Here is a 15,691-nt window from a genome sequence, read left to right on the forward strand (position 1 = left end):
TCAGAAGTTTGTTGAACATTTAGTTACACTTTAAAGGAATGCCGCGCATTATAAAATGTCCCAAAATCTGCAGTGATTATTTTCACCAAGTGTAAGTGGGGTTTGGAAATTTTCTCTGATATTTTTTTCTATTGAGACTTCATTTTAGTTGAATGTTTTCTGTAGAGGAATAAATTAAATATGCTGTATTTTTTTTGTAGTAAGCAAATAATTAGAAATGAGTGTAGCAGATCTATGAAAAAGCCACACATCCCCTTCCTGCGCTGAACCTGCGCTTTAACCACCTCCTACAAGCAGATGCCTCTGTAACCTTTCTCTTCAGTCCTTCTGTTGTGGAATTATTTCCAAAATAAGCAAGCACGAGGCGATCATCTATTTCAGAATATGAGTGTTCCTTAATGACTAAAAATACATCTGGTTTTGTGGCAAGGAAAAAAAATAATTTTCTATATATAAATGTATATGGAAACTCATGAAGCAGCAAGTAAGTGAGAAGGAGAACATGGTGTATGGTGGGTGCACTGCAACTCATGAGACAACGCCATCCTAACTGGCAGGACTCAATGGCTTTTAACTGGTCACTATTCTAAACTTGGCAAGATGTTAAACTACTGCACCCACCCAGTATGTTCTGCCAAACAATGTGCTATATAAATGACTAAGAAGAATCTGCTGAACAACCTTCTCAAGAACATTGAGACTATCTTTTAAAAAAGTGGCCAAGAGGAAATGAACCTTCCTTACCACGGCCATTAATTTCTATCCTGCCAACCATTGCCCTTTCATTGACATTTTCTGCCCAACTAAATGAGTATGCGCACATTATGCCAAACAACCACAAGTCATCAGCTGTGAAGCCCACAATAACAGCCAATGGAAAAAATAAATCCAACTTGATGTTATTTCCATCAGCTGTCTATTGTGAACAATGGTTTGTGCTAAAATTCAGCCAAAAAGTTGACCAACAGTTGTAATTGGTTGTTACAGCCAACTTTTACTTAAGGAACCACGAACCATATTGTGGACTAAAACCAACAAGTACATGGCAGCCTACAAGGAACCGGTTTACAACCACAAAAAAAATGCAGTTATTAAAAAAAAGTAATCTGTAGCTTTTACTTATAACCTCATACTCACATTCCTTTAACCCAGAATCCAATGGTCTGAAATTGACAACCTGACTTTGGAAACTAAAAGTGCTCTATTGCCCGATCACTGATATAACAAATGTATAAGTGTCAAAGGAGAGTCAGTTGTTCAATAAAATTCAAGGCTTATTAGAGGACATAAAGAGATCCAGCAAGTGCCCCTTCTCGTTTTAGGGTAATCTATATTCACACTGCAGGAGTTGTGAGGGAAGTCAGCATAACACTGTCAGAGCCACTGGGGGCAGGCTTGCATCCACACTGCTAGAGACTCCAGGGTTCTTCGTAGTAACTGCTGGCAAGGTAGTTGTTGATGCAATCCTGGCCAAAATATATTAGACTGAAAGTTTCAATGGGTAGGTCAACGGACACCCTTCAGTTAACTTATCCAGATCCATAGGTTATATCGATATATCGGAGAGAAGTAAGGCACAAAGAGACACACTTTGTATACCTAAAATATGCTTATCTGCTTTATTGACCAAATGCAATTACAATAATATCTTTCAAAAAGGGTAGGTTTAAACTTAGCCAATCACAAGCACAATACATATACAATGGGGAGTTGCTCGTGCTGAGCCAATCACAAGCACGAAAAGGCTTTTTACATGTAAGACTACAATTTCCCATAACATGCAACGTCACCACGACGGAGGGGTCATAATGACCCCCACAGCTGCCCTAGCACCAGTCTATTCCTCATAACAAAAAATGGTAAACAAACGGTTTTCAGACGGTATGGGGCTGCAGATTCACTTCTCACAAGAGGAATCATAACATTAGCTAAGGAACATAAACATAATTGTTCAGACAATCCCAGCATGAATTTACTTCTTTTAATGAAACAGATGATTCTTCAAACACAAAAAGGATTCTTTAAGATATTAAATGGATACTCCATGCAAGATGGAGTCACATAACCATAGTTACAAAATGAAATCACAAACACATTTTCCTCACTTTCGCAGTAGTGGAGCTAATGTTTTTGATACACCAACAACAACAACCCTGTAAGCAATCCGTTAACAAATAGATTTTATTTTAGACAAAAGAAAAACAAAAATTATATTTCACAAAAAAAGTATTTATTATTATCCAAATCTGTTAAGATCTTTCTATGTTCATTCACAGCTTAGGTTCAATGGTAATCTGCTGAACGGGTCAGGATAGTCACGTACGGTGGAAGTGTTCAACGTGTATCAATTTGTAGACTTTCTATAGATCTGAAGATCAGATGGCTGAAATATAAGGGTATGTTCACACGCAGTGACCAAAAAAGTCTGAAAATACGGAGCTGTTTTTAGGCGAAACCAGCTCCTAATTTTCAGATGTTTTTTTAACACCTCGTGTTTTTTTTACTGTGGTTTTTGGAGTTGTTTTTCAATGGAGTCAATGAAAAACGCCTCCAAAAACATCCCAAGAAGTGTCCTGCATTTCTTTTGACGAGCCGTCATTTTACGCGCCGTATTTTGACAGCAATGTGTAAAATAAAGGCTCATGGGAACAGAACATCGGAATTCCCATTGAAAGAAATGGGCAGATGTTTGTAGGCGTATTAGGGGCGTTTTTTCAGGCGTAATTCAAGGCGTAAAACGCTCGAATTACGTCTGAAAACACTGCGTGTGAACATACCCTAACGCATTACTTTTTGCCAGAACAACTGGACACTTGATATACGATGTTGAGCCCTTCGAGTACCTTCTCTCGACTGCATCCAAAAAGATACAGTTTATTTCTTATGTATTGTCGAAATGTGGCGTGGTGGCAGGTTGTAGGTTACTTTCCGCTTGACGAAGGTGTGAAGCCCAAGAGCTGCTCAATTGGGGTGTATCTCCACTCATCTGCTTCCAGCTCCTCCACTAATCCAGCCAACTTCTCCATTCGGGACACTTGTTGATCTGAAAAGATTAGACCTAAACAAATGTTACTGCAATTAGAACAGAATCCTCCTCTGTCTCTCAAGGTTGCTCCATTATTTTAGGTCATCACTGGAGAGGATCATGATCAATCACAGCCTTTGACTGGAAGAGTTTTATCTGTGTATACACAGTGACATTTACGAGACGTTCTTAAGCTGGTGACAAACTGTCTGAGCAAGTAAAAAAGTTAGAAGGTTAAAATATGGAACTGGCATTGTCCAAATGCAGTGGGCACGGGTTATATAGCATTCAGGACTGAGGAGCTAGGAACTATACTATCAGAATCAAATATGGCCAACAGAAGGACACCTTAGACGTGTGAATAGATATAATGTATCTACGACGCAGATAAAATTGAATACTATGGCAGAGCAAGGGGCTTGCTCCCTGCTCTGCCATTCGGCTACAGGCCACGTTAGGTCTGCAGTCTATAAAACGCTTTGATATCACCGGATCTCATCGGCCTATGAAAAAAGGATTCCATCTCTGTGCCTTATAGGCTGCAGGACTGAGGAGCTCCGTCCTGCGCAACAGGGCTAGGGGAGTATAATTTTTTAATTATTTGTGTGGGGGGCACCCGGCACTATCTAAAAGGGGGCCATGCGTGTGTGCACCATCCACAGGGGGCCATGCGTGTGTGCACCATCCACAGGGGGCCATGCGTGTGTGCACCATCCACAGGGGGCCATGAGTGTGTGCACCATCCACAGGGGGCCATGAGTGTGTGCACCATCCACAGGGGGCCATGAGTGTGTGCACCATCCACAGGGGGCCATGAGTGTGTGCACCATCCACAGGGGGCCATGAGTGTGTGCACCATCCACAGGGGGCCATGAGTGTGTGCACCATCCACAGGGGGCCATGAGTGTGTGCACCATCCACAGGGGGCCATGAGTGTGTGCACCATCCACAGGGGGCCATGAGTGTGTGCACCATCCACAGGGGGCCATGAGTGTGTGCACCATCCACAGGGGGCCATGAGTGTGTGCACCATCCACAGGGGGCCATGAGTGTGTGCACCATCCACAGGGGGCCATGAGTGTGTGCACCATCCACAGGGGGCCATGAGTGTGTGCACCATCCACAGGGGGCCATGAGTGTGTGCACCATCCACAGGGGGCCATGAGTGTGTGCACCATCCACAGGGGGCCATGAGTGTGTGCACCATCCACAGGGGGCCATGAGTGTGTGCACCATCCACAGGGGGCCATGAGTGTGTGCACCATCCACAGGGGGCCATGAGTGTGTGCACCATCCACAGGGGGCCATGAGTGTGTGCACCATCCACAGGGGGCCATGAGTGTGTGCACCATCCACAGGGGGCCATGAGTGTGTGCACCATCCACAGGGGGCCATGAGTGTGTGCACCATCCACAGGGGGCAATGAGTGTGTGCACCATCCACAGGGGGCAATGAGTGTGTGCACCATCCACAGGGGGCAATGAGTGTGTGCACCATCCACAGGGGGCAATGAGTGTGTGCACCATCCACAGGGGGCAATGAGTGTGTGCACCATCCACAGGGGGCAATGAGTGTGTGCACCATCCACAGGGGGCAATGAGTGTGTGCACCATCCACAGGGGGCAATGTGTGTGCACCATCCACAGGGGGCAATGAGTGTGTGCACCATCCACAGGGGGCAATGAGTGTGTGCACCATCCACAGGGGGCAATGAGTGTGTGCACCATCCACAGGGGGCAATGAGTGTGTGCACCATCCACAGGGGGCAATGAGTGTGTGCACCATCCACAGGGGGCAATGAGTGTGTGCACCATCCACAGGGGGCAATGAGTGTGGTACTATCTACGTTGGTTTTTACAGTACCAGTAGTGATAAGATCATATTGCTTAGCCTTTTTATTAGAACTTGTAATAAAAAGGGCTCGGCTGGTGGATAAGTGCAGACCAGTACTCGTAGCGTAAAAGCCAGAGGGTAGCAGGACGAAAAGTATGCGTTTGGAAACCCCATTTAAAAATCCTGAGTTTGCCCCTGACCGTATACTTACCGACCTTGCTCCTGAGTTGGGTACGTTCACAGCACAGGTCCTGATGCCTTTCAGCGTCACAACGATAAGCGTGCCACGGGTTACGTCATGACGCTGAACGGAATCAGGACCCGCACTGCACCCAGAGCTGACGAGGATCTGGCTCAGGAGCGAGGAGGGCAAGTATAAGAATATTGTTCGCTGAGGCCCTGCATCTAAGCTTACAATGTGGTTGGCTTAGATACAGGACCCAGCAGAGTGTCACACATGTCTGCTGGCAATAAAGAGAAGTTGGGGGGGCCCCCCAAAAAGGCCTTTAACTACACTCCGGTCAATGCCCATACACACAAGTGGAACTATTCAAATCAGTTATGATGTAGATATTAAACGTGGACAGTGGTTTGTGTCCAGAATTATGGCCTGGTTTTTTTTGGCGCAAATATAATTCTTAAAAAGGGATGTGGCTTAGCTGGAAGGGTGTGACTTAAAACGTGCCGACTGGCACCAAAATCTTGCCAAATGTTGGCCAAAATAACTGGCATAAATGAAGCAAACTAAAAAGGTTATCAAGAGGAGAAAAGTGTCTAACATATCTAGCAAGATGCACCAAATTTATCATACAGCGTGCACCTCTTCAGTGCATCTTCTCACTTCTTGATCGAAGTTAACACTGCCCAAATCTTAGACAGCATTAGTAAATCTGCCCCAATGTCCCTGTGACATGGTTGAACTTTACGGAAATCAGAGCAGGAAATGTTATCAGAATCTCTCAATAGTGCAGACTTTGGGCCTGTTTGGCTATGGCTACTTTGGTGGCAAGAAGTCCAGTGTGTTTTGATTCCTTGCGACTGTGGTGTAACACGAAAACTTGTGGTTGCAAAGCGACCACATTCACCCGAGATGCAGGCAGCGCGACACAGCGATCTTTGGCTCTGCAACCTGAGCCGCGGCCAAACTCGGCTTGTAGCTCTAGCCTAACTTCAAGCAGTCATAACTCAGGATATAACCCCCCCTCCCAAGGTGTGGCATAAGCACACGGGTATTTTAAATAAAAAATAGCAAAGCACATTACAAGGGACATTTTTACTAGAAAGACAAAATCAGGATTTGAAGGATAAAACAGTAAATTCACTATGTAAATGTGAATAAAAGAATCGTATAATCACTGATGAAAATTAACTGTATGTAGAGAAAACATGTGGACATGGCGATTTTTGAATTCTTTGTCCTAAAGTACGATGTTACTGGTTCCATTGAATACACAAACAAAATATTTCAGGGTGTACAATAGTTGTAATGGAGAAAACATCTTCTGGTCGTAACAATCTTGGGAGTCGGCTACGCTAATCACTGCTTTAAGAAGATTGTTCCCTGTAATGTCTCTACTTTTCTTAGTCAGGTGGAGACAACTTACATCCTTTTGCCCCAGGTATCAAAGAACAAAGCTTTACAAATGTCTGTTGGGAGACCAGATCTGATCTCCTCCCTTTTAATTGTACCCATCAGGGATAGGTGTTAAAAAAGGCTGCCCTCAAGGAAAGTAAAAGAAATGAAAGGAGCAAAGAACATGCAGCAGTTGATTCCTGGGTCTCCTTTTGTAGTGAATCATATTACTAAAGTGTAACCTCATGGGATCTAGAAGACAGATGATTTACGTGCCCGCCACAAAAAGCATCTATGAATACTGGAATGAGTATTCCAGCCACAAAGCGTGCTAGTGATCGGTGGGGGTCCCTGCGGTTAGTCCAGTGAATAGTTGAGAAATGTTTGGGTCAGGAATACCCCTCTAAAAAGAAAATATTTAGGTTGTGTCATGACACATCATTAAAAGGGTAGTCTAAGTAAAACAACCTATCTAAAAACAAACGCGGTGGTGATCAGTTGATCACCGCGGATACAACATCTGGAACCCCCATCAATCAGCCGCTATCGCCGGGAGAATTTTTCCCCTGCCGCACATTTCCAGCTGAATTGCTGAGCATGTAATACATGTACAGGAAAGAAAGAAAGAAAGAAAGAAAGAAAGAAAGAAAGAAAGAAAGAAAGAAAGAAAGAAAGAAAGAAAGAAAGAAAGAAAGAAAGAAAGAAAGAAAGAAAGAAAGAAAGAAAGAAAGAAAGAAAGAAAGAAAGAAAGAAAGAAAGAAAGAAAGAAAGAAAGAAAGAAAGAAAGAAAGAAAGAAAGAAAGAAAGAAAGAAAGAAAGAAAGAAAGAAAGAAAGAAAGAAAGAAAGAAAGAAAGAAAGAAAGAAAGAAAGAAAGAAAGAAAGAAAGAAAGAAAGAAAGAAAGAAAGAAAGAAAGAAAGAAAGAAAGAAAGAAAGAAAGAAAGAAAGAAAGAAAGAAAGAAAGAAAGAAAGAAAGAATCAGTTTCCTCTTGCTTTTATATAAAGAGATGGAGGGCACAGTGTCCGACCCCTTAGCTATAAGAATAAGCTCCTACTAATAGTTACAAGTTGGCTTGTCTCACTACTGGTTGATTAGCATTGAGGGCACTCTTGGCTTTCTTCCATATACCTCAGGTAGCCTGCTTGTTGTAAAGGATTCCCTACACATTCGATCGGGTAATTATCACATTTTATTGTGTTATTTACCTCTAAGTCTGGATGCGGTTCAGTTCGCGTCTCAGTACGTACTTCCGGCTCTAGTGATATCTGGGTTGCTAGGCAACCGGGGACGCTACTCCAGCGGCTTTAAAATCTAGCGATTTTAGTGCATTTTTTATCAATAACCCATGCTCAATTTAGATAAGTAACAACTATTTACCGTTGTGGTTATGATTGGGACCACTCAGGTAATGTTTCACTAATGTTTCGCCTCATACAAAGTCGGCTAGGTGAGCCGTATTGGGTTTTTCGGCCAATGTTTTTATTGTTCTAGCTTTTATTTATTAACATATGTTTCATGTCTGATGTGGTGTTATCACACCATATTTTTAGCTATCATTATTGTCCTTTTTGTCATGTGCTAATTTTGTATTGTATCTGACCTTTGACCTGCTGTGTTTTTGGCGGTCCTTGTCTGCTTCCCAGTATGTATATAAATGTATGATGTTTCTGCACAGTCTGTACTGGCCTGATGAAGACACCAGTTCGGTGTCGAAACGCGTAGCCCTTCCATTAAATATTACCTTGATGGTCATCTAAGTCATCCAATTTTCTGTCTCATCGTGCAGCGCCGTTGGTCCTATTTTTATATTTTTTTACAAATACTTCCTCTATTAACGCAGAATTCCTTAATATGGTATTTGGAAATAAGATATCTGAACAAGCAACACCTTTAATAGGAAAAAATAACAGATTCTCTTTTCTTGAGACACGGCTACTGAAACGTATACAATGCTCATGAGAGGCTAACCAATCTCTTGGTGATGCGGACTGGAGAAGATTGATTGAGTGACAAGGATTCCCCGTCCTGCCAAGATGTAGTGCTCAATTTAACAGGATGGTGCAGAAGTATCAGGGGGGTGGGTTTGTTGTATGGCAGATGCTATGGGCATCTGCTAGCTTAACCCTTTATATGGATCTTCTTGATGCTCCATTTCATGACATTCTTATTCTATGTTTTATTGTGAGTCAAAGAATTCCTACCTTCCCTCCATCATATAACACTTCATGCGGACTATGGAGCAAAGTAGTTTATTCCAGGTGTCTATACATCACAAGATTTGTTATGGCCTTAAATTGCTGTCAAGCTAAAACCCATAAAAACAGTCATATTTGTGGAACGCAGCCATTGCCTTCTGACACACAGTTAACTAGTATGTGGTTTTTGATATAGCAGAAATGTGTAGGATGAGATACGATTTGCTGGGGCAGGACTTGAACATGATTTGCATTTATTACTTACCGTGTTTGACCTGCTTTAGCGTTGAAGCTACTTGATAACTGAACACAGATTCACAAAGGAATCTCTCCGAGCCATCTACAAACAAGAGGAAAAAAAAAAAAAAGACTAAATAACAATAATCTTTACATGGTGGCAACATATTCCGCAGCACTTTACAATTGGGAAAGTAACGAAAAAGTAAAACGACAACTAACTAAATGAACAACGAATGAGACAAAAAAGGAGAGAGGTCCCTGCCCAGAAGATATTCCATCCTTGTTATTGATCAGTGGGGATCCGACCTCTGGGACCCCCACCGATCCTGAGAATGAAGGGGCCACAGCGATGTATAAGGGACCTGTAGATTTACACAGCCCTTAAATAAAATCACAAACAGAAAGCTTTCTTTACTTATTCAATAGTAATCTTAAATTATTTATTTTTAAAGAGGACCTGTCACCTGTCCTGACATGTCAGTTTTAAAAAAAATAATTGTTTCCCATGAAATAATGATGCTAGATCGTCTTTTCTTATAACACTACCTTGTACCGTTCCTCTGTTAATCCTCCCAGAAACTAATGATTAAACTGACGGCTGGGTGTTACCAGTTGGGGGTGTGTCCCTACACAGACTGACACTGTCCAATCAGTGCTCACAGAGTGAGACTGTAGGGACACACCCCTTTGACAAGGGGAATGGTTACACCCTGCCCTTTATTTATAAACTTCTGAGGAATGACGGAGGAACGGAACAACGTAGAGTTCTAAGAAAAGATGCTCCAGCATCGTTATTTCATGGAGACTACAATTATTTACTAAACAGATATTTTAGGAGAGGTGGCCGCTCTTCTTTATCACTGCTTGAGGATCCGCATACTTATGCCCAATCAGACTGCTACAACAGGAAAATGTAAGAAAGGCATTTCTACGTTTATGCTACCATATGCAAAGACGTTATTCCTGTGCGTCTAATTCTTTTTTTTAAAATTAATGTCAACATGATGGTTTAGAATGGTTGTACTGGTCAAAATGATCTGTGTCAGACAGCCTAGTGTGCAAATTTACATTATAATAAACACAAAACTGTACGTGATGATGGGTGAGGAGACGTATGTAGCCGGCTCAAACGCTTCACCCGGCTGTTTAATACTTTAGATACCACGCTGCGGTCAATAGAGATCGCGGCATCTAAGACGATAGTTGTCATGGCAGCCTGGGGGCCTAATGAAGGCTCTCCGGACTGACATGTCTCTCCTCCTAATTAATAAAAGACCCTTAAAAATATAATACCATTCACAGCAACACAAATATTTAACAATTGCATGATCAAGCCCCTTGGGGGGTGGGGAATAAGAAAAAAATTCAAATAAAATTAATAAAGTCCTTAATACTTCAAAAAATGAAAAACAAAAAAATAAAAATAAAAACAATGGCTATTGCTTAGAGGCAGCTCCTCAAACACAAATGCGTGAGGCAAGTCGTCTGCATATTCTCCACTGTCCGCCGAGTAGGTTTCTAAACCAATGAAGCCATCAAAAGGATTTTGGAAAGATCTGGAAGAAGTAGTTAACGTCCCCCTACATGACCTGATGTGTTATAATAAGGCTATGTTCACACGGGGTATTTTGCCGAGTTTTTTGACGCGGAAACCGCGTCGCAAAACTCGGCAGAAACGGCCCGAGAACGCCTCCCATTGATTTCAATGGGAGGCGTCGGCGTCTTTTTCCCGCGAGCAGTAAAACTGCCTCGCGGGAAAAAGAAGCGACATGCCCTATCTTCGGGCGCTTCCGCCTCCGACCTCCCATTGACTTCAATGGGAGGCAGGAGAAAGCGTGTTTTCTGCCCGCGGCGCTCAATGGCCGCGGGCGAAAAACGGCGCGATCATTGCTATTCACACGGAGTATTTTGGGGGAGGAATATCTGCCTCAAAATTCCGTTTGGAGCTTTGAGGCAGATATTCCTCCCCCAAAATACTCCGTGTGAACATAGCCTAAGAGTGCAAGAAAACCTTCCTCAGACTAAGCTTATGCAGTATGATTATATACCAGTCAGAAGACAAATTCAGCTCTGCTACATCTTGCCAAAATGCCTCTTTTATGAGTTGCACTACTTCTAGAAAAATCTTCATTTAATACTGGATACAAAAAGTCCCAGGTAAATGACTCCACGGCAAAATAATACCAATTCAATAAAAAACATGACAATATGTATTTGTCTAAAATAAGCCATATTCAGCACAGCAGAGCCAGAACTCTGAACAATAAACTGCATATAGTACAAAGAATTCTGTTCTCAGCAACTTGCAAAAATGTCCTGACTTTGAAAAATGTATGCAAAATAAATGAACGGAGGCAGGATTTCTAGCGCTTTGTTCAGAAATTAAGCTGCTCTCTAAAGGGCCTTTTACACCGGCCGATAATCGACCGCTGCAGCGAACGCCGTTCAAAGAGACATTGTTGATTGGCGCTCGTTTGCTCCTGTCACACAGAGCTATGGATGTGGACGAGCGGTCGTTACTCCGATCGCTCGTCCCCATACAGTATCATGTCGGCAGCGTGTCCATCTGTTTACACAGGGAGATGTGCTGCCGACAACGATAATATTTTACTTTTTTATAACGACACAACAAGCAGACGAGCAGTGTTTGCTCGTTCATCTGCTGATCGCTGCCCTGTTTACACAGGGTAATTACCGGCAATGAGCGTTATACGAACGCTTGTCTGCCCGATAATCGCCCTTACATGACGGCGCCTTTTTAACCAATGAAGGGGGAAACTTATCTCAGCAAAACACAATTTAACATTTAGAAAAAGCACAAATTTGCTGAACTACTGATATTCATTACTTATCTTCCAAGTGAGCTGATGATGGTTCCTATGAAGACCTGTAGTGCCACCTAGTGGTAAACTACAGTTTCACGTCCTCTAATGCTGGTTGGGCTATAGTCGCACAACAGATAAAAACGCCCGCGTGACGGTCGTTTCTTTTAACCGACCATTTCTTTTAACGAGCCGTCGCAAGGCCATTTTCAAAATAATCAGATTTTATGAGTGTTTCCACACAGCAGTCTTTTTAACGGCTGGTGCATACGGTTCTATTTTCTGCCGTTTCCACGGCTCGTCGGCCCCCGTAAAATTCAATAAATCAGTTTCACAGCCGTTTTTCACAAAATCATTTGTGTGACGGCCGGCAAAAACTGATCCTAGTGTTTACAGGGGGGACTCAATTGTATCAGTGTCCTTAGGCTGCGGATACAATTAACAGTGCTGGCGAAACAAAGAAACCATTGGTTCCTTTGCCCGGAATTTTGTGCTCTCTTGTGATGCAGGTGGCGCAATAACATGACAATGGCATTATCTATTTGGGCACTTTCTACATGGGCACAGTGTATGGCGCCATCTACATGGGCACAGTGTATGGCGCCATCTACATGGGCACAGTGTATGGCGCCATCTACATGGGCACTGGTGTTTTCAGGTGGTTTTCGGTCGTCTGAATATAGCCTTAAGGTCCTCTTATACAGCCCGACATGGGCCATGTAGACAAGTGCTGATAATGAATGATAATTTTTGGGCTCTATAATTTGAGATTGTATCTTTGTGAAACACTAGCAGGTCTGGATTACCACATGGAAAAAAGGAATGATATGCATGCCCAATAAGCCACCATTAGGCCTTGTTCACACGGTGCAGATTTGCTGTAGCTTTTGCATGTATTTTTAAGCCAAAACCAGGAACAGAACCTAAACAGAAGACACATATATAATGTCCTCTAAAGCCATACGTCTGCCGAGGTGGGAAACAAGGATTAAATATGTTAGATTTCAAGATGCTGAATTTTGTTCTAGGAGATCAGCACCACCAGAGGTGTCTGGCAGCTCCTTACCCCTCTCTCTCTTTGCAATAAACATGCATGCTTGCTCAGACTTCCTTGATGGGGTTGCCATGCTTTACCAAGCGCCTCCGCCCCATTCATTCTAGTCACTGGTAGGGGTTAAAACAATTGGACTCCCAACCAGTCAGACTTTGGTATATGATATCAGTAAACCATTGATGAATGTTGTGGGGAAAACAAACCAAAGATATGAAGAACCAGACACTGATAAAGCAAATTAGGAAAAGTCTTAACCCCCCCCCCCCCCAAAAAAAAGGAACCAGTAATCGTTATTTTGCTAGTGCAGTTTACCTTCTAGCATCTCCCCAGCTGCTTTCGTACAAGTAAAAAGTGCTTTTCTTGGTGGAGCCAACTGTAAAACACTAAAGCGAGATCCTGTAACGGAGCTCCCGCTCACACCACCAGCTGAAGAAGACGACGAGGCAGCCATGGCAAAGTGTCTGAGAGAAAAGCAAACAGTGAGAGTTAAAAATAGTGGCATGCATAAAGTAAAACCTGGCCAATCATAGTTCTATCCTTGAGGGTTTTCCGGTGGGGGTCCAACTGCCGGGACGCCCACCGATCACGAGAACAGATTTACCTTGCCGTTCCTGGGAGCCTCATAGGAATGGAGCAGTATTGCACATGCTCAGCTGCCGCTCCATGAATTCCTATAGGGCCGCCAAAGATAGCGCTCCAAGCTTTAGTAGGAGTACTAGAAGACTCTGTTCACATTGCAATTATGCCTCATATTTGGTGCATATGCCGAGAAGTCCCCCAACGTATGAGCCGAGCATAAAACTCCCAATGTATGCAGCTCTATGCCATACCGCAAGGTATATGTTGTTTCGTGGTGGCCAACTGTATAGGAAAGCTCAGTAAGGTTTGTTTCCCCGTACAGTGAAAAAAGGTATACCAATGTAGATCTGTCCGGCAGATGCCGAAAGGACAGTTTTGGCATCCGTCAGGCTCATAGGGGTCTAAGGACAGGTTTGGCACATGCATCTGAAGCGGTGTGAACATAGCCTAAGATTGTTTAAAGGGGTTCTCCGAGTTTATATAAATAAGGTAGCTAGAAGAAACGAACGTGTGAATACTTCACAATGTATGTCCTGCATTAAAGGGAACCTGTCGCTAGATTTTAGGCCACCATACCACATGGTCATTATGCTGCTGGGAAATAGCGACCTATCAAAACTGTCCGTTTTTAGCATTTTGTCAGAAAAGAACACAACATGCGCTGTATGTAAATGACCAGAGAAGAGTCCAGGTGTACCGGCCTCGGCTTCATCTGAGCACCGGGCATGTGCGGGAGCCGCTGGACTCAGATCAGGACTCCTCTCCGCTAATTTACATTCACCGCACGACGTTTTAGAACTTCTTTTTAGATGCTTAAAAACGGACAGTTTTGATAGGACGCTAAATCCCAGCAGTATAACGATAGGCTTGTGGTGTGATGGTGCTTTGACCCCTTCCCGCTGAAAACATTTTTCAGTTTTTCATTTTTGTCTTTTACTCCCTGCCTTCCAAAAGCCATAACTTTTTTATTTTTCCATTGTCATTGGCTTGTTTTTTGAGGGTCTAGTTGGACTTTTTAATGGCATCATTTTATATATTATATGATGTGCTGGGAAACTGAAAAAAAAAAAAATTTGCAAGGTGGAATAGAAAAAAAAACCAGCGATTTAGATTGTAATGGCACATCATTGAAAAAAAAAAAAACTATTTATTGAATGGGCCATATTCTGAGAGCCGGAACTTTTTTATTTTCCCGTGGAGCAGCGTGAGGGCTTGCTTGTGGCAGAGCGAGCTGTAGTTTTAGTAATAGAACTAATTTTGGGTACATAAAACTTTTTATTCAATTTGTTTGGGGACATAACGGGACTAAAAAAAAAACCAGAAATTCTATCGTTTTTTTTTATGGCATTCAACTTTCAGATTAAATGACATTATACCGTATTAGAATAGTTTTGACTTTTACAGACGCTGCGATACCAATTACATTTATTTTTTTTACATTACATTAGGGCAAAAATGGGGAGGGAATTTTTGAACTTTGAATATTTTTTTTCTGTATATTACAAAAAACTTGAACTCTTTTATTTTCTTGCCTATTTTTGGTCCCCCAGGGGACGTGAACAAGCGATTGAGTCCTGTATAATACAGTGCAATACGTATAAGCATTACAGTCTATTGGATTTTTCACCAGCTCATACATGTTATTTTATAGGGACTACAAGTATTTTCTAAAACATAAAAGTAGAGCTAAAGCGCTGTCTGGGGCCACAATAAACACAGGACAAATATCACTGCATACCCAAGTACGTACGTACATACATACGAAAGCGCCCCCTGATAAATTACCCTCCTTCACCATGAATCATATGACAGAACTTAAGAGGCGAAATACAGCTTTAAATAGTGCTTGCTTTTGTTGCCTAACAGTGCAGCCTGGGACTTGTAGTGCCACAGTTGTTAGTCCCCTCATACACCATTGCCAGGCGCCTACTAATAACCTAAGCGTTCGTTCCGTTTAATAAAGTCCCCGGATCCTCACCTCACAGCCGCGCAGAATGCAGCAGTTGCAGCCCTTGCTTTTTATTTTGACAGTGTGCGCGGCGCTCAATGACGTCATTGCGTTTAGACTCTCACGGCGCCATATTCGATATGGGCAAATGTTGCAAGATTTCATTTGAATTCCATTGCACAGTGCACAGAATAAATACCGGAGTACAAATATATAATGAGAAACAAAATTTGGAAACCAAGTCCCGAAAATTCCTTTTGTCTTTCTTTTAGATTTCTTTCCCGCAAAAGATACGGCTGCGTGGTATTCGTAGCCTTGTTTGACGTCCCTTGTTTCCTTCCGGCCCACGGAGATGACGTACGACTACGTCATTAGTTGGTAAGCTTATGTGGGCAATTTATGCTGCGTTAGTGGGGAGACGT

At 42.7% G+C, this 15,691-nt stretch overlaps 2 protein-coding genes across 7 annotated transcripts in view; one reads left to right on the plus strand and one right to left on the minus strand.

The window, feature by feature from the left end:
• The window catches only part of ASCC1 (activating signal cointegrator 1 complex subunit 1), a 219,357-nt gene that overhangs the window by 56,062 nt on the left and 147,604 nt on the right, over positions 1 to 15,691 (plus strand). The window contains exon 3 of one of the 2 annotated variants that reach the window (XM_075841554.1): positions 15,542 to 15,647. The exons of the other annotated variant lie outside the window; for it this stretch is intronic. The gene's annotated coding sequence lies outside the window, so the exon portion shown is untranslated. The remainder of the gene's footprint in view (positions 1 to 15,541; positions 15,648 to 15,691) is intronic. 2 annotated transcript variants of the gene reach the window in all.
• On the minus strand, positions 1,591 to 15,600 carry ANAPC16 (anaphase promoting complex subunit 16). 5 transcript variants are annotated; one of them, XM_075841560.1, is made up of 4 exons: positions 15,300 to 15,600; positions 13,055 to 13,203; positions 8,892 to 8,966; positions 1,591 to 3,058 (listed from the first exon to the last, which is right to left on the minus strand). In XM_075841560.1, exons 2-4 carry the CDS (start codon positions 13,191 to 13,193, stop codon positions 2,922 to 2,924), a joined length of 351 nt encoding a protein of 116 aa, XP_075697675.1. In that variant the 5' UTR covers positions 13,194 to 13,203; positions 15,300 to 15,600; the 3' UTR covers positions 1,591 to 2,921. The 5 variants fall into 5 exon arrangements, with proteins under 5 accessions (XP_075697675.1, XP_075697671.1, XP_075697674.1 ...); XM_075841556.1 differs by lacking the exon at positions 15,300 to 15,600 and adding an exon at positions 15,076 to 15,261; XM_075841559.1 differs by lacking the exon at positions 15,300 to 15,600 and adding an exon at positions 15,107 to 15,260.

Source organism: Rhinoderma darwinii, chromosome 11 (assembly GCF_050947455.1).
Source record: "Rhinoderma darwinii isolate aRhiDar2 chromosome 11, aRhiDar2.hap1, whole genome shotgun sequence".
Taxonomy (NCBI): Eukaryota; Metazoa; Chordata; class Amphibia; order Anura; family Rhinodermatidae; genus Rhinoderma; species Rhinoderma darwinii.